The 26,273-nt window shown below is 43.1% G+C and overlaps 1 protein-coding gene across 3 annotated transcripts in view; it reads left to right on the top strand.

Moving 5' to 3' along the window:
- The window catches only part of ADAMTS9 (ADAM metallopeptidase with thrombospondin type 1 motif 9), a 232,188-nt gene that overhangs the window by 79,005 nt on the left and 126,910 nt on the right, over positions 1 to 26,273 (top strand). For all 3 annotated transcript variants that reach the window (XM_053297778.1, XM_053297777.1, XM_053297776.1), the window contains 3 exons: positions 6,463 to 6,608; positions 24,523 to 24,704; positions 25,508 to 25,644. In XM_053297778.1, coding sequence (XP_053153753.1) covers positions 6,463 to 6,608; positions 24,523 to 24,704; positions 25,508 to 25,644 — 465 coding nt within the window. The remainder of the gene's footprint in view (positions 1 to 6,462; positions 6,609 to 24,522; positions 24,705 to 25,507; positions 25,645 to 26,273) is intronic.

Genomic DNA, 26,273 nt, shown 5'->3' with positions numbered 1-26,273 from the left:
GCAAAACTGACAGATTTCCTGGTATGTCCTAACTGCTTGAAATGAATAGGGTTTCCCAAGAATACAAGGTGCTTTCTCTTGTGTTACTATTATTCAATTCAATGAGACTTATACAGGAACACTTCCTAGGAGATTATGCCCAAAGTTGGGTGCTTGATGATGAGATTTAAAAACATATGTCAGTCAAAGCAATCCATGCATACCCCATCATCTAAAAATGGGCTTATTTCATAAGTTGGCCTTTTAAAGTTATATAAATATAAAGTTAACTCACCAGTGGTACATCTGCCAGGCCATCAATCTGTGGCGTGCTATCTTTATATGTGAATGTCTGATTCACAATGTATGCTTATAATATGACAGAATGCACATGGAATTCTTTCCTTACCCAAAGCCACCATCACATCCGATTTGACTCTCACATGGCATTCTTCTAATAATGCTGGTTGTCAGTAATACTTTTGGGTCTTCTTTATATACTCTGTCCCAATTTAAACATCACACACACAGACTCCTCAGCCACTATTCTTGCAGTGTCAGCGTGCCAGGGATCCATAGCCTCAGGCTGGATTAATTAATTTATTTTAAAAATGTATACCTGTCTTTCCAACCCTCAGGTCAGTATTTATTCATTTATTGTTTCTCTGTATAAACTGCTTTGGGAACTTTCCTTGAAAGGCATTATATAAATATTCATAGTAGTAGGTTGTGCTGGTGTGCTGACATTGCAGGCTTAGTAACTTAAGGCTGTGTTTAAAACAAGACACCACATGTGTGCAAATACTTCTTCCCTCATGGTAGATAAGTTTTTAACATGTTCCAGTTTTTCATATGTTCAAGTCTTTTTCTGTTTAGTAATATCTATTAAAAATCTTTTTGGTGCCAAACCCCGAAATGGCACGATTTTAGGATTTAAATAGTTTTTAGTTTTTTGTTTGTAACTCATACACAGAACCACAGAATACGAAAGCTGTTTTATAAACTTGTTTTATTGCTATTCAGGCATAAAGGCAGTAGAGTTGCCAAAGCCCCATTTGCTGTCTGTATCACTGCTCCAGGATTAATTTGGGGTAAGCAGTTTATGTGCATCACAACACATTTATTACAGAGCACCAGCATAAAATCTGGAGTTGAACTCGTTGGGTTGGAAAAGCTGGCTGACATGCCTTGCAGCCTGATGAGGGTGGAGCAAGAGTTCTGTTCTTGCAAGAAGCCAGTAAACTAACTGCATGTGAAACTTGCCTCTCAATGCAGTGTGCAGGGAGAAAGAAGTATTTTTTTGTTTCTCTCCCCACCCCGCAAAATTCCTGAAAATGTCCAGGAACATGTCCGTGAAGTTTGCAGAGCTCTTACAGATATATTCCTGGACACAAAAAAGGCTTTTGCAGGATAGGGAGGAAAGCGAAAATTGCTTCCCCTACCACACTGTTGCATTGCAAGGCAGGCCTCCCATGCAGTTAGTTTAGTGCCTCCTTGTGAGGATGGAGCTCTTGCTTCACCCCCATCAGGCTGTGAGGCATGTCAGCCAGCTTTTCCAGCCCAATGAGTTCAGCTTCAGTTTTTGCACATCCTTGTAAGGCTGTGTGGCATGCCAGCCACTGTCATTGTTTTAAACATGTTATGTGGCTTGCAGCCTTGCCCAGAGAACGTTGTGGTGAGACTGGTGTTTTACCTCAGGTCTGTTGACTTTTAAGCCCATAATATACAGATTAATCAAGAAACATGCTGGGAGCTCTCATGCAATTCCCCTAGTTCACTTGCATTCACCCTGTTGCACGGAAGATCCAATACTTCTGAATGCTGCCTGCTCTCTGGAAGTGACCTTTAAGATTGGAAACATGTTGCCGAAGGTCAGTAATATATTTCTGATTTTACAATGTGCCTCTGGAGCACAGGCGGCACTCAGAGGTATTACGGCTCTGGCACAGCAGCATGAACTCAAGGAGACTAGGGGAGTTGCCACAGGTTCCTTGTGCATCCCTGCAGTCTCTCCTAACATGCACACTTCATTAGTCAGGATGTCAACCACCATGTTGTCTTTTGTGGAAATAGAACTTTGCTAACCTAAAAGCCTTCATGCCCAGGAAAGGTCTAAAATGAATGCAGCTACAATATAATTTATTCTCAGATGCCAGCATGGTGTAGTGGTTAGAGTGCTGGACTAGGACCGGGAAGACCCGAGTTCAGATCCCCATTCAGCCATGATACTTGTTGGGTGACTCTGGGCCAGTCACTTCTCTCTCAGCCTAACCTACTTCACAGGGTTGTTGTGAGGCAAAATCTAAGCATGTAGTACCCCGCTCTGGGCTCCTTGGAGGAAGAGCGGGATATAAAATAAACAAATAAATAACCACCCCCACAGCACTCACACTTACAGCTGCAAAAGCAGAGAGGAGCTGTCACTCACCCCCTCCTGCTAGGTGCTCACAGTTACAGAGCTGTTTGTGTGACGGGAGAAGCCTGTAACTGTGATGGCCCGTGCTTCTTTGAACAGCAGCCTCGGGAGATCCAGGTTGCTGCTTATGGAAGTGTCAGCCATCACAGTTATAACACTTCCTCCGTCACTCAAACAGATCTGTAACCATGAGTGCCACCCATGAGTATCAATGAGTGACAGCTCATGGGTGGGACTTCCTCCCACTTTTGTAGCTGTATGCATGCACACTATGGGGGTGAGGAACGTCTGAAGAAGGCTACAGACATACATGACTTTCCTAAAGCAGACATACTCATGTGACATAGTTGAAGTGTGAGAGCATGGAGGTAATCTAGTGTCTGAATTGTGGACCTTTTTGAGTCAATGCTTGTCACATCCATTTACTTTGCTCTAAGTCATCAGGTTGCTGATTTGACATACATCTTCAAACCCCGGGTGCCCAAAAAAGCACTTGACTGCATGGCTATTGGATCACATAACACATTATGATTGGAGTTGTACTTTGTACTTTGTGATTGACAGGTTGTTTTGAAACTTGCATTATTTGGGGGTTATGGTGGAGCTTTTTCATAATGTGAAGGCAGTTCTCACTAACAGGGTGGAAAACACACCTATGGTAAGCTAATCACTGATGGCCATCAATGGATTTCATTGGATTAAAGTAATGTCTCAGATGAGGTGTCTGCCTTCAGCTGCTGACTCTAACGTGTGTAAAACGTGTCATGATGTGTGAGTTCTGTGCGCTAGTGAGCCAAATGGTCTGTTCTATGCTGAGTGCGATTGCTGTTTGATATTTTAGCTGCACATGGCAGCTGTTCTGCAAGATGTTCCTGCTTTGGGATCGTACTGTCTATATTGATGCCATGTGTGTCTTTGCTTATGACAGCTGCAAAACCTACGTGCCCATGTAGAAGGTTAGTGTACTGACTGTTGCTACAGCTCTTAAATTCGCAGAACTTCACCTTCACAGGGAACGATGTGCTCATAAGTGGTTGCACATACATTCTGAAGATCTTTTCAGAAGGGAGACATATTGTTCCTAGAATGTCCAAATGTGGGGAGGGTATCAGGAACATCCTGAGTAACACCCTAAGTAAAAAATGCTTGTTTTTCACACTTCCATTATTTACATCCTTTATTCCTTTAGCTTTCAATGTGATTTGAGAGGTTCTTTCAACATATTTGATCTGCTGTGTGTCTTTTCTATTGACGCATTCTGGCATCTAACCTGTAATCAGAAAATCAGACAGGCTGCTTTCCCAGAAGCTGTCATAATGTGTGCTTCTTGTTCTGGATCAGTAAATGGGCACAACTCAATAGATTGGGGAGCTGCCACTTTGCTTGGCTCAGCTGTTTGACTGCCCATCATTTAGGGATTCAAAATAATTCACATCTGCAGTAGAATATGATTTAGCAGAAGAAGCTTATTAATATGTAATTGCCATATAAATATTATAAATTCATGATGTCTTCTCCCACTGTAAATCCATGTCCGCATACTTATTTTCACCCAAACCTTAAGTGTTTGACAAACCATTTGATTAATTAAATTGTTTTATTATTTCTTTACAATGACCAGCTTGAGTATTTATTATGATAGAAAGGTGGGATATACAAACATTATCATGGAAGTCTGTGGTCTGCAGTTATAATATATGTACTGTATAAATGCTGAATGCATGCTTTTAGCCATACCTCATATGGGTACATGTTGCAGAAATCCAGGCTTCACCATATTTTCCCACCTTGTTTACATTTAATAGAAAATATATTTGCTAAGCGCAGTCATCAGAACCAATTTAGTGTGGGTTACTGTGAATACTGGAGCCACCCAATGATGCAGCGGGGAAGTGACTTGCCTAGGGACCAAGAGGTTGCTGGTTCAAATCCCTGCTGGTATGTTTCCCAGACTATGGGAAACACCTATATTGGGAAGCAGTGATATAGGAAGATGCTGAAAGGCATCATCTCATACTGCATGGAAGATGGCAGTGATAAACCCCTCCTGTTTACAGTGAGTATTGAGCAATTTTGTACGGGATTATATCTGATGCAGTAGCACAGCTGATTTGGGCCAATCCAATGCAAAGATGTCCATTATTTTACGTGGACAGTACATTGGATCTTATCTGAATTGGCACTCTTATCAACCCGATTCTATGCAGGCCACCCAGTGGTATTGGTGAATTGCTGCTATTTTATCTTAATTGTTTTGAAATCATAGCCTATTGGATTATTCTAGGGGTGTGCAAACAGGTTTGAATTTGAATCAGCTCAACCTCGAACAAACCCAGTTCAGGGGTTTGACATTGAGCCAGCCTTGAACCAAACCTGCCTGTTTGGCTTGATCTCAAGCTGAACACCCTGGCCAGTTCGGGGGTTCTACCTTAAAAATTTCTTTAAAAAACAAACAAACCTGAAACTTACTGCCTCCAGGGGTGTGGCCACAGGGTGGGTGGGTCCCTGGAGATTCCCCCAACCCCAACTAGCCTCCCCCTGGTGTCATTACAGCCCCGTTCAGGTGGATTTCAGCCATGCAGAGGCCCATTGCATGTGCACAGCAGCCTCCAAAATGACCACCGCAACTACTCAGCATCCTGGAACAGGCCCAAACTACCTGAACTGGGCTGTAATGACACCAGGGGAGGCCAGCGGGGGAAGGGGGAACCTTTGGAGATCCCTTCCTCAGCCCCGGCAGCGCCCCTGGAGGTGGTACACTTCAGTAAAACAAAAATTAATTTAAAAAAATTAAGTTAGAATCCCCAAACTTGAACCGAATTGGGGGTTGTTTGGGAGTGTTGGGGTATGCACAAAACTGAACATGCCTGATTCAGTTCGAGTCCAGTTTGTACTAGAACCAAATCGAGCATACCAGTTTTGTGCACACCCCTAGATTATTCTGTGTGAGGCCCTATTTGCCACCACATCATATGTGAAGTGGACCAGTGAGGTACTAGTTCAGTTCAGAAGAATAGCAGGATACGTGGTTAGACCTTCAGTCTAGAAATGATTATTTTTATTCATACATGCATTCATTGTCTTTTGTTCCTTCCTGTTTCCCTGCCCCCTCTTGGTCTCCTGTTTCTAAAACTCAAGGTTACTTGCATTTCCATATCTAGCACATATGTATGGACTTGCCCATTATTTACCGGGCACTAGTGTTGATGAGTGCAGCACCTTAAGTGGCGCAGCAGGGAAATGCTTGACTAACAAGCAGAAGGTTGCCGGTTTGAATCGCTGCTGGTACTATATCGGGCAGCAGCGATAGAGGAAGATGCTGTAAGGCATCATCTCATACTGTACAGGAGGAGGCAATGATAAACCACTCCTGTATTCTACCAGGTGTCAACACCAACTCGACGGCACACTTTACCTTACTGAGTAAAGATGAGTGGGAGCCCTGCTAAGTGGATAGGTTTTTCAGCTCTTCTGTTAGAGGGTGGTGAGGATGTTGAAAATAAAGAGAACATTTGAAATGTACTGTACTTCCTTTTTTTGGTAATAGACAGAGTTTTATCTATTAAGAAATGATAGACAAAAATATGATCATTTGAAACTGTTTTACAATGCAAATAAGCATATTTCTGTGTGTGCACTAGATTACAATTCCATTTTTTCAGCTTCATGTACAGTATGTATGTATGTGCAAATTTTTTCATGTTTATATATTCAATGCCCTTGTGTGAAAATAATAAATTCATATTTTTCATGGAATGGACTTCTTACCATATTTTTAATGGTATGGACTTCTTGTTCTAGCTTAAAGCCTTGGAATGTCTTAATCCAGCTCTACATGAGAGAAGCAAGACTCGTAATTTGCAGTTTAATGTCAGAATTCAAAATTCATAGCTGCTCTAGGAACAAATATAAGAGATTTTGCCTGCCATACCTTAAAAAGAAAAATGTGAGCCCCCCCCCAAAAAAAAAGTGAGAGAGAGTTTTATCTAAAGTGGATTTTGGATTGTACGAATCAAATGGTATTGTAAACCAATCTCTCTCTCTCTCATCTCCGGCCTCGATTTTAGCACTGCAAATATGGCCACTGCATTCCCAGAGAGCGAGAAGTACCTGTGACAGACGGGGCTTGGGGTGCTTGGAGTCCATTTGGAGTTTGCTCGCGAACTTGTGGTGGGGGCATTAAAAATGCTGTTCGAGAATGCAACAGACCTGAGTGAGTATGTGAGCACTGAACAATTTCACTGATGAAAATATAGCATCCATTTGTTCCTTTCTCCAAAAATGTAAAATACCGATGGGACGCTAATATCTTAAATGTAGTGATCAACCATACCTCATCATAAATATTTTGACAATTATGTGTTCAGCATATGTTTCTTACAGATATTAACTCGATCAAAATCAATAGGACTTCCATCAGAGAAAAATATGTTTCAGATGGGAGCATCAATCTGAAACATATGATAAGAACATAATAACATAAGAACAGCCCTGCTGGATCAGGCCCAAGGTTTATCTGGTCCAACATCCTGTTTCACACAGTGGCCCACCAGATGCCTCTGAGAAGCCCATAGGCAGGAGTTGAGGGCATGCCCGCTCTCCTGCTGTTGCTCCTCTGCAACTGGGTATTTAGAGGCATTTTGCCTCTGAGGCTGGAGGTGGCTTATAGTCAGACTGGGAGCCATTGATAGTCCTGCCCTCCATAAATTTATCTAAACACCTCTTAAAGTCATCCAGGCTGTTGGCTATCACCACATCTTGCGGCAGGGAATTCCATAGGTTGGTTGATTATGCGTTGTGTGAAAAAGTACTTCCTTTTGTCAGTCCTAAAATCATTTTAATGGGATGACCCCTGGTTCTAATGTGATGATAAAGGGAGAAAGATTTCTCTCTATCAACTTTTTCCACACTATGCATGATTTTATAGAGCTCTATCATGTCTCCCCTTAGTCATCTTTTTTCTAAACTAAAAAGCCCCAAGTGTTGTAGCCTTGACTCTTAAGGAAGCTGCTCAAGGCCCCTGATCATCTTGGTTGCTCTCTTCTGCACCTTTTCCAGTTCTACAATGTCCTTCTTAAGATATGGTGACTAGAACTGCACGCAGTACTTCAAATGTGGCCACACCATAGTTTTGAATAAGAGCATTATAATATTAGCAGTTTTATTTTCAATCCCCTTCCTAATGATTCCTAGCATGGAATTGTCCTTTACCACAGCTGCTGCACACTGAGTCAATACTCTCAACAAGCTGTCCCCCTCATGGTCAGTCACTGACAGCTCAGACCCCATCAGCATATTTGTGAAGTCGGGTTTTTTTGCCCAAATATGTATCAGCGGAGAAACGACTTGATTATCAACCCAGAGGTTGCCAGTACGAATCCCTGCTGGTATGTTTCCCAGACTATGGGAAACACCTATATCAGGCAGCAGCACTATAGGAAGATGCTGAAAGGCATCATCTCATACTGTGCAGGAGGAGGCAATGGTAAACCCCTCCTGTATTCTAACCAAGACAGCCACAGGGCTCTGTGGTTGCCAGGAGTTGACACTGACTCAACAGCACACTTTACTTTACACTTGCTAACACTGAACTGCATTTGCCATTTTGTTGCCCACTCCTCCAGTTTGGAGAGATCTTTTTGGAGCTCCTCACAATCTCTTTTGGATTTCACTACCCTAAACAATTTGGTGTCATCTGCAAATTTGGCAACTTCACTGCTTACCCCAACTTCTAGATCATTTATGAACAAATTAAAGAGCACTAGTTCCAGAACCAATCCCTGGGGGACCCCACTGTGAAAACTCCATTGTAAAAACTGTCTATTTATTCCTACCCTTTGTTTCCTGTCCTTCAACCAGTTACTAGTCCACACATGAAGCTGTCTCCTTATCCCATGACTGTTAAGTTTACTCAGGAGCCTTTGGTGGGGAACTTTGTCAAGAGCTTTTTGAAAGTCCAGGTATACTGTACATCTTCCAGAAATGTAACTGTGGGATAAAACCCCTCTCCTACAGAAATGCACATTGTCCCTTTTCTGCTCTCAACCCCACCCCCACGTTTGTTTGTTTTTGTGCCATTACTGGTCAGGGCTGATTCCAACCTTAAAAAAAAAAATCCTATATGGGAAACATTTTCATGGAGGAAGTAGAAAGCAATTGTCTGGCCTTCCCGCTGGCTGCGGGTGGACCCGAGTACTCACCCAGTCGGAGGGCCAAGAAGACGGAGGCAATACAGACCCTGGGTATAGGCAAAGGCAGCTGGGACCCTACACAGTTGCCATGGAGAGCCAGGACGCACAGGAATCCTGTGGATGGGCCAGCATGGTCCAACAGGTTGCCTCCTGGTGGCAAAGAGGAGAAGGCAGGGCCTCAACAGCTGGCCAGACAGGCAACAGTTGTAGAAGAGAGGATGCAGGCAGCTACACTGAGGAGGGCGGAGTCAGGAGAGGGTGGTTGGGATTACCCTGACTGCAGGGCTTTATTTAAGGCTTGAATGGCCAGGGATGAGGAGCTCTGGAAAGATGGGAGTGATTGGGACCTAAAGTCTCCCGGTGAGGAGCAGTCTTACCCCTCTCCCTGACAGCTGTTAGAGGAATAGGGTGACAATTAATGCCCTCACCATCACATCTGAGGCCACTTCCATAGCCTATGAACAGGATCAGTTCTAGTCACCATATTCTAGTCAATTCTAGTCACCATATCTTAAGCAGGGAGGCAGTTGGATACTGTGATTCCAAGCCAGTGTGTGACAGTCACATATCACATTTGCACATGCATATGCTGCGTGCATACCTATGATCTACACATGTGGACGTCCTAGCTTTTATGGAGGCGATTCTCAAGACTGCAGGAAAGCGGGCTAAGAGAGCCAAGCCCGCTTTCCTGTGGTCATGTGCTGCCACGGGAGCTGTAGGGCTCCCGGCAGCAAAGCTCAATAAGTACACACACACACACCCGGGAGCCTGCTTAGAGAGTGAGTGCTCTGCTAACCCCATTTTGGTGATCACGAGTTACCACAGTGCAGCTCTGTGCCACAGGTGGGCCTCTCCTCCGTGAAGTTGCCCAGGCCCTTCTTGGAGCAGTCCGGGTTGTTGGCTGTCACCACGTCTTGTGGCAGAGGGTTCCACGGGTGGATTGTGCATTGTGTGGAGGGGTACTTCCATTGGTGGGTCCTGGATTTCCTGGTGGTCGGTTTCATGGGATGACCTCTGGTTCTGGTGTTGTGGGGGAGGGAGAGGAATTTCTCTCTGTCTGCTTTCTCCACACCATGCATGATCTCCTGGAGAGGAGAGCTGGTCTTGTGGTAGCAAGCATGACTTGTCCCCAGAGCTAAGCAGGGTCTTCCCTGGTTGCATCTGAATGGGAGACTTGATGTATGAGCACTGCAAGATATTCCCCTCATGGGATGAAGCCACTCTGGGAAGAGCAGAAGGTTTCAAGTTCCCTCCCTGGCTTCTCCAAGATAGTGCTGAGAGAGATTCCTGCCTGCAACCTTGGAGAAGCCGCTGCCAGTCTGTGAAGACAATACTGAGCTAGATAGACCAATGGTCTGACTCAGTATATGGCAGTTTCCTATGTTCCTAAGCAACTCATGAGGAGACCCCTACCGGAGGGCTACAACATGCCCCCCCCCCAGCCTGGAGGTCTCCCCGGGATGCCCTGCGCAAGATCCTGGGACTCACTCTTGTTTGCAGATGTGTATTGCCGGAAGGCAAGAGGCTCTGAGCGGCGGCACAGTGGCAAACCTGCTTAGGGAGCGCACCGCTTAGTCAGGGTCAGGTGCTCTTGTGTTGGTGCTGGTGCTGCACTGTGCCAACACAGGAGCATGTTCCCTTCTAGCACCGGGGGACCCCCACAATGCACTGTACACTTGTGTGGTGTATTATGGGTGTTCCAGGGGCCAGGACAATGTGTCCCAGCCCCCAAACCTCTGCGCTACCGGGGTCAGCTGGTGCTCGTGTGGGCACGTGATCCATTTGCCCAGCATGGATTGGGCAATCTTCTGCAGGGGAGGTGAGTTCCAGCAGTCTTCCTCCCCGTGTGCCCGGTAGCCCTTCTCACTGAGCATGAGAAATGGCTCAGTGTCAGATTATGCAGAATCAAACGCACAGTGGGACTTTTACTCTTTTCTTTAGATCAGCAGGCAACCTCCCCCTGCCTCTTTCAGTTTCAAAATATGTTTGCCATGTGGCATAGTGAGAAGCTGCTATTTGAGTAATGGAGGCCCAGCTTCTCATTGACCACACAAATCCTTGGATTCTGGCCATAGTCTGGACAAATACAAAGTTTTCTTTTTAAAAAGCAGAACATTAAAAACAATGCAAAAAAAATTGTATTCATAAATCTTTAGAAAAAACGATTAAGACCATTAGTCTTCCAAACGTCTCCTTTTCAGTCTCCATCAGAGTTTTTAGAAAGCGAGTGAAATCTTGGCTTTTAATCCAGGCTTTTATATGATTGTTTCTATTGCTGCTTTTTATTTTCTATGGTTATATTGTGCTTGTTTTTAATCTTTTAATCAGATTTGGTTTTTTATATATATTAGCTTAATATTTTAATTGTGTAATTAAACCACCTTGAGATTGTTTTAATGAAAAGCGGTATCGAAATTTAACAATAAAAGACATTTAACAAACAAACAAATAAATAAATAAAATATAAACACATAGCAACCTATATCACATCCATGGTGTGCACGAACAATTCAAAGTGAACTGTTTCACCATGAACTGGGCTGGTTCAGTTGGCCCGATCATGAACCAGACCAGCCTTCAGGAAAGGGGGCTGGTCAAACCAAATTCAGTTCAGTGGTTTGTGCTATTATAAAGATTCCCCTTTAATTGTAAAGGGCATTATTTTAAAAGGGCTTGCAGGTGAGGGTGATGCAGGTGGGGTGGATTGGTTAGTGGCACCAGTAACAGTAAATGCGAAGGTACTTACCAGCAGTGGTACCAAGCAGCAATGTTTTCCCCAGCCAGTATCCTGCACTAGCACCGCCTGTACCGGCAAGCCCTTTAAAAAGAATACCTTGCTACAAGCAAAGGGGAATCCTCACTGGATTCTCCTTTACATAGCAGCATGAAGTGCCGAAGCAGTTCGAGCTGGTTTAGTTGAACAGACCGTGCCAGCCAGTTGGTTTAACCAAAACTGTTCATGGCCCGTGGTTCAGTCTGAATTCAGTTCAAATTTAGACTGAATTGTGCAAAATAGTCCGTGCACACCCCGCCCTATATCACATTAAAAAAAAAATGCATAACTGGGACCAAGTTTATCATTTTAGTTTTCTGAATGGTTGATATTATGGTCTCTAGATTGAGAATCTGACCCCTTAATTTAAAGGTCTTTAAAAATATTTTACATAAGCAAATACAACAAAATCTGGTTTCAAGGGAATTCCTTTATATGGTTCTCTGTGTACAGGTTTTGGCCTTTGGGAAGTTAATTTAGGCATTGAGCTTATGGCTCAGAAATACTCAGTTCATTTTAAAGGTGAGATTCCTATCAGACATCTCTGCTTTTGAGCAAAATTAATCCAGTATATAACCCAATACATTTTCAAGCAATGGGGTAAGGAAGATCTCATTTTGCCGTGGGTGGTAGTGACAGCATAACTTTATATTGTGTATTATAGGAGAGCAGCTTAAGAAATAAAGTAAAGGTCAGAATGAAACATATACTATGAAGAATAAGGTTTCCTCCATGCCTTTTCTGCCAGAAAGCTGTTTACCAAGGAAATGATGATAGCAACCTCTCTTTGTCTGGTTTTACATCTATCTGCCAAGTTTCATGCAGATCTTTTGAAGCTTGTGGCACACAAATGTTAATGGAGGCTTATAACAAGGGACACAAGGCTGAAAGAGTACCTCAACAGACGATTATTCTCAAGTTGAAAGGAAGGTCTGGAACTAAGAGAACAGTAATTAAGACAATGCTAAAAGAATATAGGGTGGCACAAACTTTAAAGCTGCCAATCAAGCTTGTCACAATATGAATGGGCAGGATGTATTGTGTGTTGTTCCCCTTCAGCCAGCTTTACTCCCCTTGATGGTAACAACATGAAAGCAGTATATAAACAAATAGTAAATAAATACTTAAGTAGTACAGTAGCACTTTGCAAACTTTCAAGCTAGAAACCCTTAATGCAGGACTGGAGTGAATAGGGATGATACCTACATATATTCATTTGAATATCTGTATGGAGCCTACTGAAAGGCATCATCTCATACTGCGTGGGAGGAGACAATGGTAAATCCCTCCTGTATTATACCAAAGAAAACCACAGGGCTCTATGGTTGCCAGGAGTTGAAATAGACTTGATGGCACACTTTACCTTTATGGAGCCTATGTGCATAAGGCACTCTCCATACGATCAAGAACTTTGCTTTTTCAGGATTTCTGTTTGCTTAGAGAGAGATCCCTACAGATATGAACTCCATGGAGATGTTCAACTAAACATGTATAGTTTCGGGGTGGGGGGCAGGGCCTGCTGCTCCAGCCCCACTTCCTCCCATGTGTGTTCACTGTACACTATTTGAATATCTTTTAAGATCCGTTAAAATGTCATGTGCAAAGAATGAAGCTAAGAGTTTTATTGAGAGCCACCACATCTCGCGTAAATCAAAATCTGAGGTGAATTTGAAGAGTTTTGTTCATCTTTGGATATTTAAAGGAAGTTCAAAGGATTTTGATAAAAGCAGTAACATTTTTGAGGTGGTGTTTTATAGCTGCTTCGCTTATACCACAAGGAAATCTTATGTAGATTTAACTAAATGTTTATTCAGCAAGAATTCCCTTTTTCTCCTTCTTTCCTTCCCTTTTCCTCTTGACTTCTCCCCCACACGCTTTACAGGATTCCCCTTGGAACAAACGTCCAAATAAACAAACGGCAAAAGATTGCTGAATAGAATACAACACATCCCTCTGCTTTATAACAGCCCAAAATTGAATTGATTTAAAATTTAGTGACAAAGGCTTAAAGTATTTTAGGTGGTCTCCTGTCATGCATTCTTCTCCTAAGTCTTGGGTTTTCTGGCACAGGAGCTGTTTGTTCTTCTGGTAGTGAGGTTTCTCCATCACTTTTATCAGCCTCCTCTATGAGGTCAAAACTGGAGGCAAGATTAAATTCCTCTTCAGTTACTCTCTGGAGACCAGACTCCCTTCCCTCTTGTCTCATAGTATGCACACTGGAAAGTCTTGAACTGTTCCATTGCTTTCCATCATCCAATAGGACAGACTCTTCTCAGATTTTGATTATTTATTTTGGTCAAGAATATTGGGAACATCCCTTCCTCACTTTATAAGGCAGCTGTACTCTAACAGAGTCCCCTACTTGAAATATTCACTGTTTCACATCCTGTTTCTGAACTACATACAATTTATATTTTTGCTGCTTCTTCCTTACCTAATCACGAATCTCTGTATCCTCAGGGTGAGGGAAAGCCCCATCAGTTGTTGCCATTGGGTAAGTTTAGTAGTAGCTTTGATCCTCTCATTAGTTCAAAAAGTGATTTTCCTGTAGTAGATTGAGGAGCGGTTTGATAAGCAAATAGAGTTTCATTGATTGCCTCTTTCCAGGATTGTTGTTGCTAGTAACCAGTTGCAAACTTTCTTTCACTAATCTGCTCATTCTTTCCACTAAGCCATTCCCTCGAGGTTGGTACAAAGAAAGAGTTTTGTGTTTTATCCCATGGTTATGCAAATATTGCTTTATTTCAAATGAGGTAAGCTGTCTCCCATTGTCAGTCACTAGTTCTTTAGGAAGACCTTCCCTCACAAAAAATCCAGCCATTAACTGGATCACCATGTTTGTAGCAATGTGGTCTGCAAATGAAACTTCTGGCCATCTGGAATAGTTATCCACCATCACCACAACAATTGTTTTGCAGGTTGGTTATCAAAAGGCCTCATTATATCCAGAGCAGGTTTTCCCCAGGGACCAATGGGATAGTTTACTGGAGTCAAGGGGATGGTAAAAGTCTTCTGCAATTTGTCAGATACAGCACAAGCCATACAGTGCTGGATTACATTTTCAATGTGTTTGTCCACACCTGGCCACCAAGAGCTTTCTCTGATTCGCCTTTTGGTCAGGCTCTGCCCAGGTGACCTTCATGGGCAATTTTGATCACTTTTGCTTGTAAGGATGTTGACACCACCAAACGATCATTCCTCAGCACCAGCTCATTGAGTAGAGACAGCTCACTCTTTACGTTCATGTATGGTTGAAGATGTTCAGGTTGGCTGTGAAGATTTGTATGGCAATCCATTAGTTATGTAAGGTTTCAGTCCAGTAATCACTTGATAAGTGGCACTTGAGGGCCACTTTCCATTCAGAAGATGTGATCACTCCATGAGTAATCCTTCATCCTCATCTTCTGGGATCTCCTCTTGGCCTGGAAGTAGAAGTTGAGATAAACAATGCCTTCTTCTGAATTGGGAGAGACCCATTCTGATGAATCAACAGACTCCATGATGTCAGCACACTGTAGTCTTAAGAACTCCTCTCTGTGGTTGGAGCAATGCTATGGGTATGTTCCTCACTTTATGTTGTACAGGTATTACATTTGCCTTCTTCTGAATTTTATGTTTGAAGCGTATAGCAGTGCCAGGAGTATCAGCAAAGGCATCCAATAAAGTGGCAATCATATCAGCATATGGATGCTCCATCATCATAGGTAATACGTGTTCCATGCTATTTGGTTCTAACACTAGACCCAAATAGATCTAGTGTTCCTTCTGAGAACACGTAGATCTTTCTGATGTTTCCAGCCTAATATTGAGACTCCTTTTTGTGACACAAATCCCTTATGCAGCACATCCTTTGTATTCCAGGACAGCAGTAAAGTATCAATTTCTGTCAATAGGGGACCTCCATATACCCAAGGGTAGATGTCTAAAGGCTGCAAGTGCAGATCTGATGTAGTGGGGAGTTTCTTGTAAAGTAGATGGGAAATGATAGTTTAAAGAGAACCAAAATCAGCAGCATCCATATTTCATGGCCGTTAAATTTAACTGTACAATGTGGAGAAGTAGGCTCTGAGTATGCCACACTTAAAACACAGTCAGAAAGTGGTTCATCTGCCTCATCCTTCTCATATGGTGAATCGGTAATGAAGTAGACTTGCAAATCTTACCAAGTTTCCCATTTTTTGCACTTGTTGCAAGTGACCTTCTGTGCAGGACAGTGAGCAAAATTGGCTTTCTTAGCCCGGTTTTGCATGCATGTGTGAATAGCCTCACAATGACGAGATTCTCACAATCAGTAAAAAGCGGGCTAAGGGAGCCTAGCCTGCTTTTTGCTGATCATCTGTTGCCATGGGAGCCACGCGGATCCCGGCAGCAAACTGTCCTAATTCCCCCTCCCCTTAGCTGAGGTTAGCGGAGCGAGAGCTCTGCTAACCCCATCTTTTTGATCGTGCATTGCTGTGGCGCAGCTCTGCGCACTTGCGCGGGGCATCCTGGAACTTCCAGGGGCCATGCGGCCCCCAATCCCCGCAGCCTGCCGCATCTCCACGACGGAGCCAACAGTCATGTGGGCAGCCGATCCTGCCACCCTGGGCTGTCTGGGGATTGTCTGCGTGGAGAGCAGGCTAAGTCCACTCTCCCCGCTAACCCTCTGAAGGCAGGTCTCATTGACTGTGAGATTCGCCTTTATGTCATCAGTCAGTATGATTTTGTAAACATATTAAATGTTAAGGGGTCCCCACATATGTTGATTTGCCCCCACCCCTCCACCCCTCTAGGGATATCCCGGGGTAGAGTCTCCACATTGGTAGCATTGGTAGGCCCTCCTTTCTTGTTCTACCACTTTCTAGGGCAGTGCAATATGAGAAGATTGGGTTTGGAAGGATTTATACCAAACAGCCTGGATTTCAGGCGGTGGGTTTGAAGGTACCAAAGAGAGTGCTTTGACACAGTGAAGAGCATTTTCCATCCTCCTAGCCATCTCTGTAACTTTATCCAAGGTATGTTTCCACTCCAATAGCAGTTTTTCACACCGTTTGAAGCAGTTTGTTTTCATAACTATCCGATCGCTGATCATTTCATCAGTAATGTTGGCAAGCAAACAGGTTACACTTAAGGCATGCAGTGCTGTGACATACTGATTGATAGATTCACCAGGCAGTTTGGGATCTAGAATCAAACTTTTAACTAGGGATGTGCTCAAACCTGTTCTGTTCCTCCTTATGGAAGTGCTGAACTGGCTCGGGCACCCACATTCAAACCAGTACGGTGGAGCAGGGATCAGCTCCATTTAAAAGCAGATAGTCCTTCCCTGCTCCTCCATCGCCCCACTGCTTTTATGAGCACGGCAGCCACTTTTCAAAAGGCTGCAAGTGGCTGCAGCAGTGTCAGCATGCGCATGCATGCACAGTGGCCACTTGTGTGGTCAGCAACACGGTGCTGGGGGAGTGCTGGTGGGGCCAAGAGGGGCCACCAGGAAGCCACTGCCATGAGAGCCAGTTAGGTGCCCCCTTGGTCGCAACTTTAGGTTAAATATTCACCCTCTTATCTACCCACCCACCTGTTGTACTCTATTCAGTAACCTTTTGCAATTTGTTTGGACATTTGCCCCAAGGGGGAATCCTGTAGAGAGTGCTGCGGGTTAATCTGGAATTTGTGTATGCACAAAAGGTCTGTGGTCATTTTTATAAAGTAAAAAAAAGTCATAAGATTCATGTAATTGCTTAGGGAGGTATAGCATATCTCTAGTTTTGTTCCATCAGCTGCCCGAAGTTGCCTGAGGCAAATATTCTAGTGGATCATATTGTCTGTGAAGGCAACCGGTATCCTGGAGGCTTATTCCAGTAGTTATCAAATTAATAAAATGAGGCACTCAAGGGTGCATTATACAATTTTAAAAAATCCATCTTCATGACAGAAGAAAGCTGTCGTGTTGCTTTGCAGTATGTTGCTTTCTTAATAATCTAGATATGACTAGACTTACATGTTAATTATCAAATAGTGGTTCTTGTTCACTTCAGTAAGGTTTATTGATTTAATAACTAATAAGTTGGATAACTTTAAAAAAACTTTTGAAAATGTTTCGAAGTATGTCCATATATTTAGATTTTTATTTCACCCAGTTGCTTATTTATTCCATTTTATTGCACAAGCTTGGGGCTATGTTAGGATTAGGAATCTTTTTTATAAAGTGCTTAAAATTAGAACTCCAGACTAGAAATGAGTTTTAACATAGTCCTTCTGATCTTACTGATCAGATCAAAATTTCTCAACCCATGATTGGCTAGAAGGGGTATCACATGAGAGAAATCCACCATTAAAACTACTGCTGAGTTAGGAACATGGGAAGCTGCCATATACTGAGTCAGACCATTGGTCTATCTAGCTCAGTATTGTCTTCACAGACTGGCAGTATCTTCTCCAAGGTTGCAGGCAGGAATCTCTCTCAGCCCTATCTTGGAGAAGCCAGGGAGGGAACTTGAAACCTTCTGCTCTTCCCAGAGCGGCTTCATCCCCTGAGGGGAATCTCTGACAGTGCTCACACATCAAGTCCTCCCTTTCATATGCATCCAAGGCAGATCCTGCTTAGCTAAGGGGACAAGTCATGCTTGCTACCACAAGACCAGCTCTCCTCTCTTTGCCCCCATGCAGGCAGCAGGGTCCATTATGCTGCTATCTTCACCACTGAAGACTGGTCTTGCTTTGCTTTGACTCGCAATGCCTTTTGGAAACAGAACTGAAGAGCAGGTTGCCCAGCCTCTCACTCATGTCTTCATTGCAGTTTGGTTGAAGAGATGTGAGGTGGAGAAAATGGGAAAGTAACTCTCCCAGCATCTCCATATTTCTCAGCCCCTCAATCAGGCTACTGCCCCCTGTGTTCACATTATTGCCAAAATGGCTTGTGTAAAGGGCTAAGGAGTTATGATGTAGAAGGAGTGAAGCAGGAGGTTTTGAAGAGGCAGCTGGGACTGAAAGGGAAGGGATATAGGTGAAGCTTCTTGGCCTGTACAACATAAGCCAGCATGGTGTAGTGGTTGGAGCGTTGGACTAGGACCGGCGAGACCTGAGTTCAAATCCCCGTTCAGCCATGAAACTAGCTGGGTGACTCTGGGCCAGTCACTTCTCTCTCAGTCTAACCTACTTCACAGGGTTGTTGTGAGGAGAAACTTAAGTATGTAGCACACTGCTCTGGGCTCTTTGGAGGAAGAGCGGGATATAAAATGTAAAATAAATAAATAAGGCCTGGGGGCCAGAGTCGGCCTGCGGGGACTTTTTTGCTGGCCCCAGAGGTGGCCCAAAGTATTGTGGTGCCTGAGGTAAGGTGCAAAATGCCACCTTGCCCCATGGATCTGGAAGGGGTCAGCCCCCTTCAAAATTGACCTTTGCAAATGTATGTCCTTGTGCTGTGGGTAATTAATAATTGCTTTCATTAATATTTTTAATAATTAATTTTAATGTCATCATTAATGTGCTGAAAATTCACCTTGGCCCCTGCATACCAAGTCATGGCTGGTTCTGGCTCATCAGGGTATTTGACTTGTGCATCTCTGTCTTAGCATCTCTTCCTATTAAAGTTGATGGACCAATTGGTAGTAAAACATTAAACACCCACAGCTTTATCCCATGTGCTTTTGTTGCCAGCATTGTAATGCCTTTTGACATATACATGAATGAGCACTTTATAGAAATGTAAAATGCTGTAAGTGACTTGCATGAGGACTATGCTTTGATAGGAATCAAGGAGTGCCCTGACCATACCCATCTCAGTGAAATAGGTTCACCTGGGTGCTCAAAGTGGAATAAAAGCTTAAGCCAAGCTGCTTCATTTCATCTGCTATGTGGGAGCAGTGTGTTTGCTGGATACCAATGCTTGTCCCCTGCTAAGAGGTGGCTCTCAGGTGGTGGCTGTCTTACATTTAACACAAGGAAAGCAACTGTCCCTATTCATTCCAACATTGTGACCCTCCCAGTGGCTGCTGCTGGTCTCTTCTTTCTGTTTCCTTTTAGACTCTGGCCCTTTTGGAGACAGAGAACCATCCTCTTAATTCCTTCTGCAATGTAAACTGCTTTGAGAACTCTTACTGTTGATGATGATGGAAAACAGTAAAGTCGTTCACACGACCATAACAAGGGAGTGAAGGGTGGGCAGAGGGGATCTCCTCTTTGGCACACTGTTGTATGCCAACACGATCTATTCTGCTCCAAGCAGAGAGAGCCAGTCCTGGCCTCCAGGGATCCCAGAATGCACCGCACAAGCAGCAGCAACATCCCCAAAAGCAGTGTGGTGCATTGGCGGATTCCCTTGTGAATCAGGTGCTCTGGGTGCCCAACTCTGTGTGTGCTTGGGTTGTGTGCAGCCCGAGCATTCACACAACCCTGGACCTGGTGTAAAGGGCATGTTTGCACCCTTTTATCCAGGTAACAGCCCTGGTAAAAAACAAACAAACGTCAGGCTGCCAGCCCCGATCCCAGGGCTTCACAAGCCTGGGTAGGGCTGATCATTTGATTAGCCTCAATACAGTGGTCCCTCGACTTACGTAGTTAATCCGTTCCGAACGGACGTTCGTAAGTCGAAATTTTCGTAGGTCGAAAAGCGCACCCACGGAGGTCTGGAAACACTCGTAAGTCGAGGAAACTGCATCTAAAAATTCGTAAGTCGAGGAAGCCAAATCTAAACCGCCAACTACTTCCAGTCTTTTTTGGCGTTGGTTGTCGAGTAGTTCATAGGTCGAGGGACTACTGTATATGTATATATTAAATAGTAATAATAATACTGTATGGGTGAGCATACTGTAGCATGTCTCCTGTAAAGGGAAGTCATTTAGACATTTGACAACCAGGACATATCTTTCATATTTGACTTTTATGCGGTGCTTTAAATTGCGTTCTTCTATTGCTTTAATATTATCACAACCTCCTTAAGCATTTTCCTGGAAAGCTGATAGACATATTACAAAGTAATTAAATATACAAAACCAGCCACTAATTCAATTCCACCTTAAAGAGAAAACAGAGGAGCAGATCAGAAAGGTAGTTACACAATCAGTTATACCATATGACTCAACCAAGACAGCCACACTACAGAACCACTGAATCTGATTTGTTGGAAACTTCCTTCCTGTCTTCATATGTGATAATCACATTTGAGCAAAGCCTATGGAAATTAGTTTGGACGAACCTCTCCATCAAACAACATGTTTGATAGCCTAGAAGGAAACCTTAAAATACTCCCCTGCAGATGATCCTGCTCTTCTTGCTGGGTGAGCAGATTGCTCGCCCAGACATTTGCCAGCTATTACTGGCAGCCGGAAGGTTTGGGAGGTCCCTGGAACTCTCATAATGCTCAGCACGAGTGCGTGATGCATTATGGGCAGCCTCCCGGCACTGGAGCCATCTAACGGCACAGTGGGGAAATGACTTGACTAGCAAGCCAGAGGTTGACAGTTCGATTCCCCGCTGGTATGTTTCCCAGACTAGGGGAAACACCTATATTGGGCAGCAGCGATATAGGAAGATGCTGAAAGGCATCATCTCATACTGCACGGGAGATGGCAATGGTAAACCCCTCCTATATTCTACCAAAGACAACCACAGGGCTCTGTGGTCGCCAGGAGTCGACACCGACTTGATGGCACAACTTTACCTTTACTCGGCACTGGAAGCACCGACGCAGCACTGCAACACAAGCACTAAACCCCGTTTCTGGGCACCCTCACACACAAAACCTGGGCTAAGGGGTGGGTACCATAAGCAGGTTTGCTGCCGCCAGGAGCCACATGACTCCCGGCGGGTCACACGTACTGGCAAAACTGGGCTGGGTTTCCTTAGCCTAGGTTTGCCTGCATGTGTGAATAGCCCCATTACTAAAAAGGCATATCATGCTGGGGATAATAGAAATGTTTTATTTAGAAATATATACCCTTCAAAGGCTATAGAACCAGGTCTCTATCTCTTTTTGTTTCTTTTTTCAAGAAAAGCAATATTTAGCTTAAAAAGCTTTTAAACAACTCTCATATGGTGTGTCGTGGTTGTTTGGGGTTAGTTTGAAAAGGAAAATCAATTTCAAACCTGTAAGTGTTTTAACCCACACTTTCTGATTGAAAGGAAGTTTCATTATGGCACTGTGAAGCTGATGAATGATAGCTTGGCAGCAAAACCAGGTTCCTACAATTTGTGACAATTCCATATATACAATATAGTGCCTCTAACATAAATTGCATTGGAAAATGGAATTGACTTGAAAGGTTTTTGTGAGCAGCCGTCAGATCCAGTTTCTAGTGGATCAGAATCCTATAGATGGTTGTCACTCTTTTAAAATAAAACATCCATATGATCTTAATAAAACTTTTTTGATTGCTTTATTAAATGCCATCAAGTTGGTGTCAACTCTTAGTGACCACATAGGTAGATTCTCTCCAGGATGATCCATCTTCCATTTGGCCTTTAAGGTCTCTCAGTGGTGCATTCATTGCTGTCTTAATCGAGTCCATCCACCTTGCTGCTGGTTGTCCTCTTCTTCTCTTTTCTTCAACTTTCCCCAGCATTATGGACTTCTCAAGGGAGCTGGGTTTTTGCATGTTTCTGAAGTATGATAGTTTGGGCCTGGTCGTTTGTGCCTCGAGTGAAAATTCATAAGGTTCATAATTTGAAAAACATGGGATCTCTTTAAAAACAATTTCAGATTTACTTTCCACTATGAAGGAAAATCCTTAATTGCACATGCTAGCAAAATAATGCTCAGGATCATCCAACGCAGTTTAGAGCACTACGTGGAAAGGGAAATGCTGGATGTTCAAGCTGGTTTCAGAAAAGGTCAAGGAACAGGAGGCATTATTATTGATGCATGCTGGATAATTGAGAAACCCAATGAATACCAGAGAGGAGTCAATACAGATTGAGTATCCCTAATCCAGACATCCAAAATCCAGAGTGCTCCAAAATCCAGAAACCACCATGGCGTGCGCCCACAGCACCGACCAAACATTATTTTCACATGAAATCTGAATTTCATCTCCACCTAAAATGTCATGTTTGATTCTAACATGACCAGCAACATTATTGCATTGAAAATTTTCTCGCAATTAGTTTTCATTACATTACAGCTACCTGTAGGTATTGTAAATTCAATGCTTATTTGTTTTTATATACTTTATATAATAAAACCTAAAAAAAATAAAATACAGCATACAGTAACGTTTCATGTTTAGACTTGGATCCCATGCCCAAGATATCTCATTACAGTATGCAAATATTCCAAAATCCGGAAAAGACCGAAATCCAGAACTCTTCTGGTCTTAAGCAGTTTGGATAAGGGATACTCAACCTGTATGTGATTTATTGACTACAGTGCTTTTTTGACTACCTTCAATTGCGTTGACCATGTCAAGTTGTGGAATATCCTTAGGAAAATGGGTATCCCAGAACATCTCATTGTTCTCATGAGAAACCTATACACAGGACAGGAAGCCACATGGTGAAACAGACTGCAGTTGGAGGAAGAAACATCAATAACCTATGCTACGCTGATGACACAACTCTAATAGCTGAGAATGGTATGATCTGCAAGCTCTAGTAATGAAAGTCAACAAAGTCAAGGAACACAGTGAAAAAATAGGACTACCACTAAATGTAAAGAAGACTAAACTAATGACAACAGGTACAGCAACCAGCCTCAGAATTGACAATGAAGACATTTAAGTGGTGGATAGCTTCTGCCTTTTAGGATTGACCATCAACAGTAAAGGATCCAGCAGTCAAGAAATACGCTGCAGAGTAGCACTTGATAGGGTTGCAATGAAGGCCTTGGAAAGGGTATTTAGATGCTGTGATGTGTCTACACCTACAAAGATTAGAATCATTTGGACCATGGTTTTTCCTGTTACACTCCATGGATGTGAAAGCTGGACTTTGAAGAAGCAAGATAGAAAAAGCATTGATGTTTTTGAACCTTGGTTCTGGAGAAGACTTTTGACAATCCCATGGACAGCCAGGGAAACAAACAAATGGATCATAGAACAGACCAATCTAGAATTTTCACTCAAGGCACAAATGACCAGGCTCAAACTATCATACTTCAGACACATTAGGCGAAAACCCAGCTCCCTTGAGAAGTCTATAACGTTGGGAAAAGTTGAAGGAAAGAGAAGAGGACGACCAGGAGCAAGGAGGATGCCACTGACTTGACAGCACCTAATCAATCAGTCAGTCAATCATGAAGGAAAATAGATTTCCAATCACCTTTTTCACTCCAGTCAAATGAGTCTTGCAGTGACTGAGAACCAATATGGTCCATCAGACTTTTAATCTAGAATTCAAAAGTGGTAACATTAAGTGACTAGGCCTTGATCAAGATGCTGTCTTGCAATCTGAGAACTGCTTCATATGTGACAATTATCCTGCTGCATAGATAATCTCTGTAGAGAGAAGACTGCATGCTGACACATATGAATGAGGTGCATTGTGAGAATATTTTGCAACAGTTCCTTTCTCGTCTTTCCTCCTAACAATGGGAGGGCCATGTCAGTGGTTTTCAGTCAGAATCAAGGAGATATCCTAAATTTTGCTCAGAAAATGATTGCAGAGCAAGTAGTGCACAACTTGTGACCCACCAAGCTACATATAGCCTATACATTGTGGCGTGCCAGGTGCCTGACAACCCTTCTGCTTTTGTATACCTAGGCAGGCAGTGAAATAGTTTATTGAGCCTTTGGTTGCCTACTATGTGTGTTTGTTTCCTTAGTGGATCTTCTATATTGCAGACCTAAACTCATGTCAGGTTGCTAAATGTTTCCCTCTTGTTTTGTGCAGAGTAACCTTGAGCACAGAGTGTAATAGCTCCTTTCGCACACCATTTTGTTTTGTTTTGACGGTTTCCTCATCCTGAAGGAGCTACTTCCTAATTCAGGACAGGTGGCAACCTAATACTTAGCATTCTGGCTGGCTGACTGACTTGGGAACAGCATGGTGACTTTCAATGACAGCTATCTCCATGTCTAAATTGGAGACATGGCCCAGGTTATGGTAGGGCTTGGCATGCTGAAATGAAGTGAGACACTGAAAGGAGTAGTCACAGTTTCAAATACTGATGGATTGAAGCTGAGAATGTATGATGGGTTTTTTATGTTGTAATTTGCAAATGTACATTTTTTTCTAATTTCACGTTTTAGACCAAAGAATGGTGGAAAATATTGTGTGGGACGCAGAATGAAATTTAAATCCTGTAACACTGAACCATGCTCTAAGCAAAAGAAAGATTTCCGTGATGAACAATGTGCAGTCTTCGATGGGAAACATTTTAACATTAACGGTCTACCTCCTAATGTGCGCTGGGTTCCTAAATATAGTGGAAGTAAGTATATCCAGCATTGCTAGCAGCTTGCCTTTTACAGGGAACTTACATCTACCCCCTTTCCCTTCTGCAAGCTTTATTCATCATCATTATTAGTCATCATCATATGTGCTCACCTTAAATCTAGGGCTGATTCATAGTACCATTTTCAAGATGAAAGAGTTATCATGAAGTGACTTTCCCCCTCAATATTACTGCAGTGAATTGGTCTCACAAAGGCTCCCCCACATGATGAAATAGCAAATCACCATGTCTTGAGAGAGTTTGTCAACCAAATATGGACCAAAAAAATCACTAGATTTCAGGGTCTGATAACTGAAGTCTTGCTAGTTAACTGTGTGAGGAAAGTCACCTTGTAGCAACTTGGGCAAAAATTGGACAAGGCGACTTCTTGTCCAGAGATCAAGCTTAAGATCAAGCTTACCTGGAATTTGAGTCTTTGTTTGACCTCTAGCTTAAAATTCATTGTTTTCTCATTGTTTATTCCTTTAATTTTGCTTGTTCCTGAGCCAGCATCTTCTTCATTGGAGTTTCCATTGACCAATTTACTGCCAAGCCCTTGTCTGGTGGAAGCCATCATCAGCCTGTAGCTCTGCCCCATTTTTCCCTGATAATTGAGCTGGGTACCCCACATTAAGCAAAGAATCATCTCTTTTGGCTGAGGAGGTGCCAGCTATCTGTTTTCTCAACAACAGCTTGTGAGGAAAGGGATATTTATGCAGCGTTGTGAGACAACAAGCAGCTCTCACTATACAAAGCAGAAGAATTGCACTAAAATAACTTGATTTTTTTTCCCTTGACAGTTTTAATGAAAGATCGGTGCAAGCTCTTCTGCAGAGTGGCAGGAAACACAGCCTATTACCAGCTCAGGGACAGGGTTATTGATGGCACCCCTTGCGGCCCAGACACAAATGATATCTGTGTACAAGGACTTTGTCGGGTAAATGCTGCTTTCTTTTGTTTAGCTAGAAAGCTGTCTTCAAGTAAGGGTCAATTTATCTATCTTCTTCTCATATAAGGTGATAGTTCTATATCATATTCTTCATATTTAATTTAACTAAAGAGTCTTATTAGGCTGTAACATTTCCCTTCCAAGGTTCTATGTCATGTTACCCCCCTGACAAATTATCACAATATTTAGTATATTTTCTCAATGCCCCAAATGATGAAATAATGTCTGGGTTCAGATATAATGTGGAATCATGGTTTGTTTAGCTAAACAAGCCATTGTTTGTTTGGAACTAACAAACCAAAATCTGAAACTGTGGTTTGAAATTGATTGCAAACCAGTACTAACTAGCCCCACTCACATGACCATGAATAAGAGTTCTGGAGACAGTAAACCAGCTATCCAGGCTAGTGTGGACTCACGGGAATCCTTCCCACCCAGTGTGCTCAAACCTGCAGGAAGTACTCAATGCAGGCATGTTGAGTACTTCCAGTTACTTCCAGTAAAGGGGGCAACGGGACAGCAGGGAGGTACGCTGCCACCCCGACGGACTTTGAGGAAACCGAGTGCTGGCAGGGGAAACACAGCCGGGGGGGGGATGCACCCTCCCCCTCCCATAA

Source organism: Hemicordylus capensis, chromosome 2 (assembly GCF_027244095.1).
Source record: "Hemicordylus capensis ecotype Gifberg chromosome 2, rHemCap1.1.pri, whole genome shotgun sequence".
Lineage (NCBI taxonomy): Eukaryota > Metazoa > Chordata > Lepidosauria > Squamata > Cordylidae > Hemicordylus > Hemicordylus capensis.
This window is presented reverse-complemented; position numbering and strand designations above follow the sequence as displayed.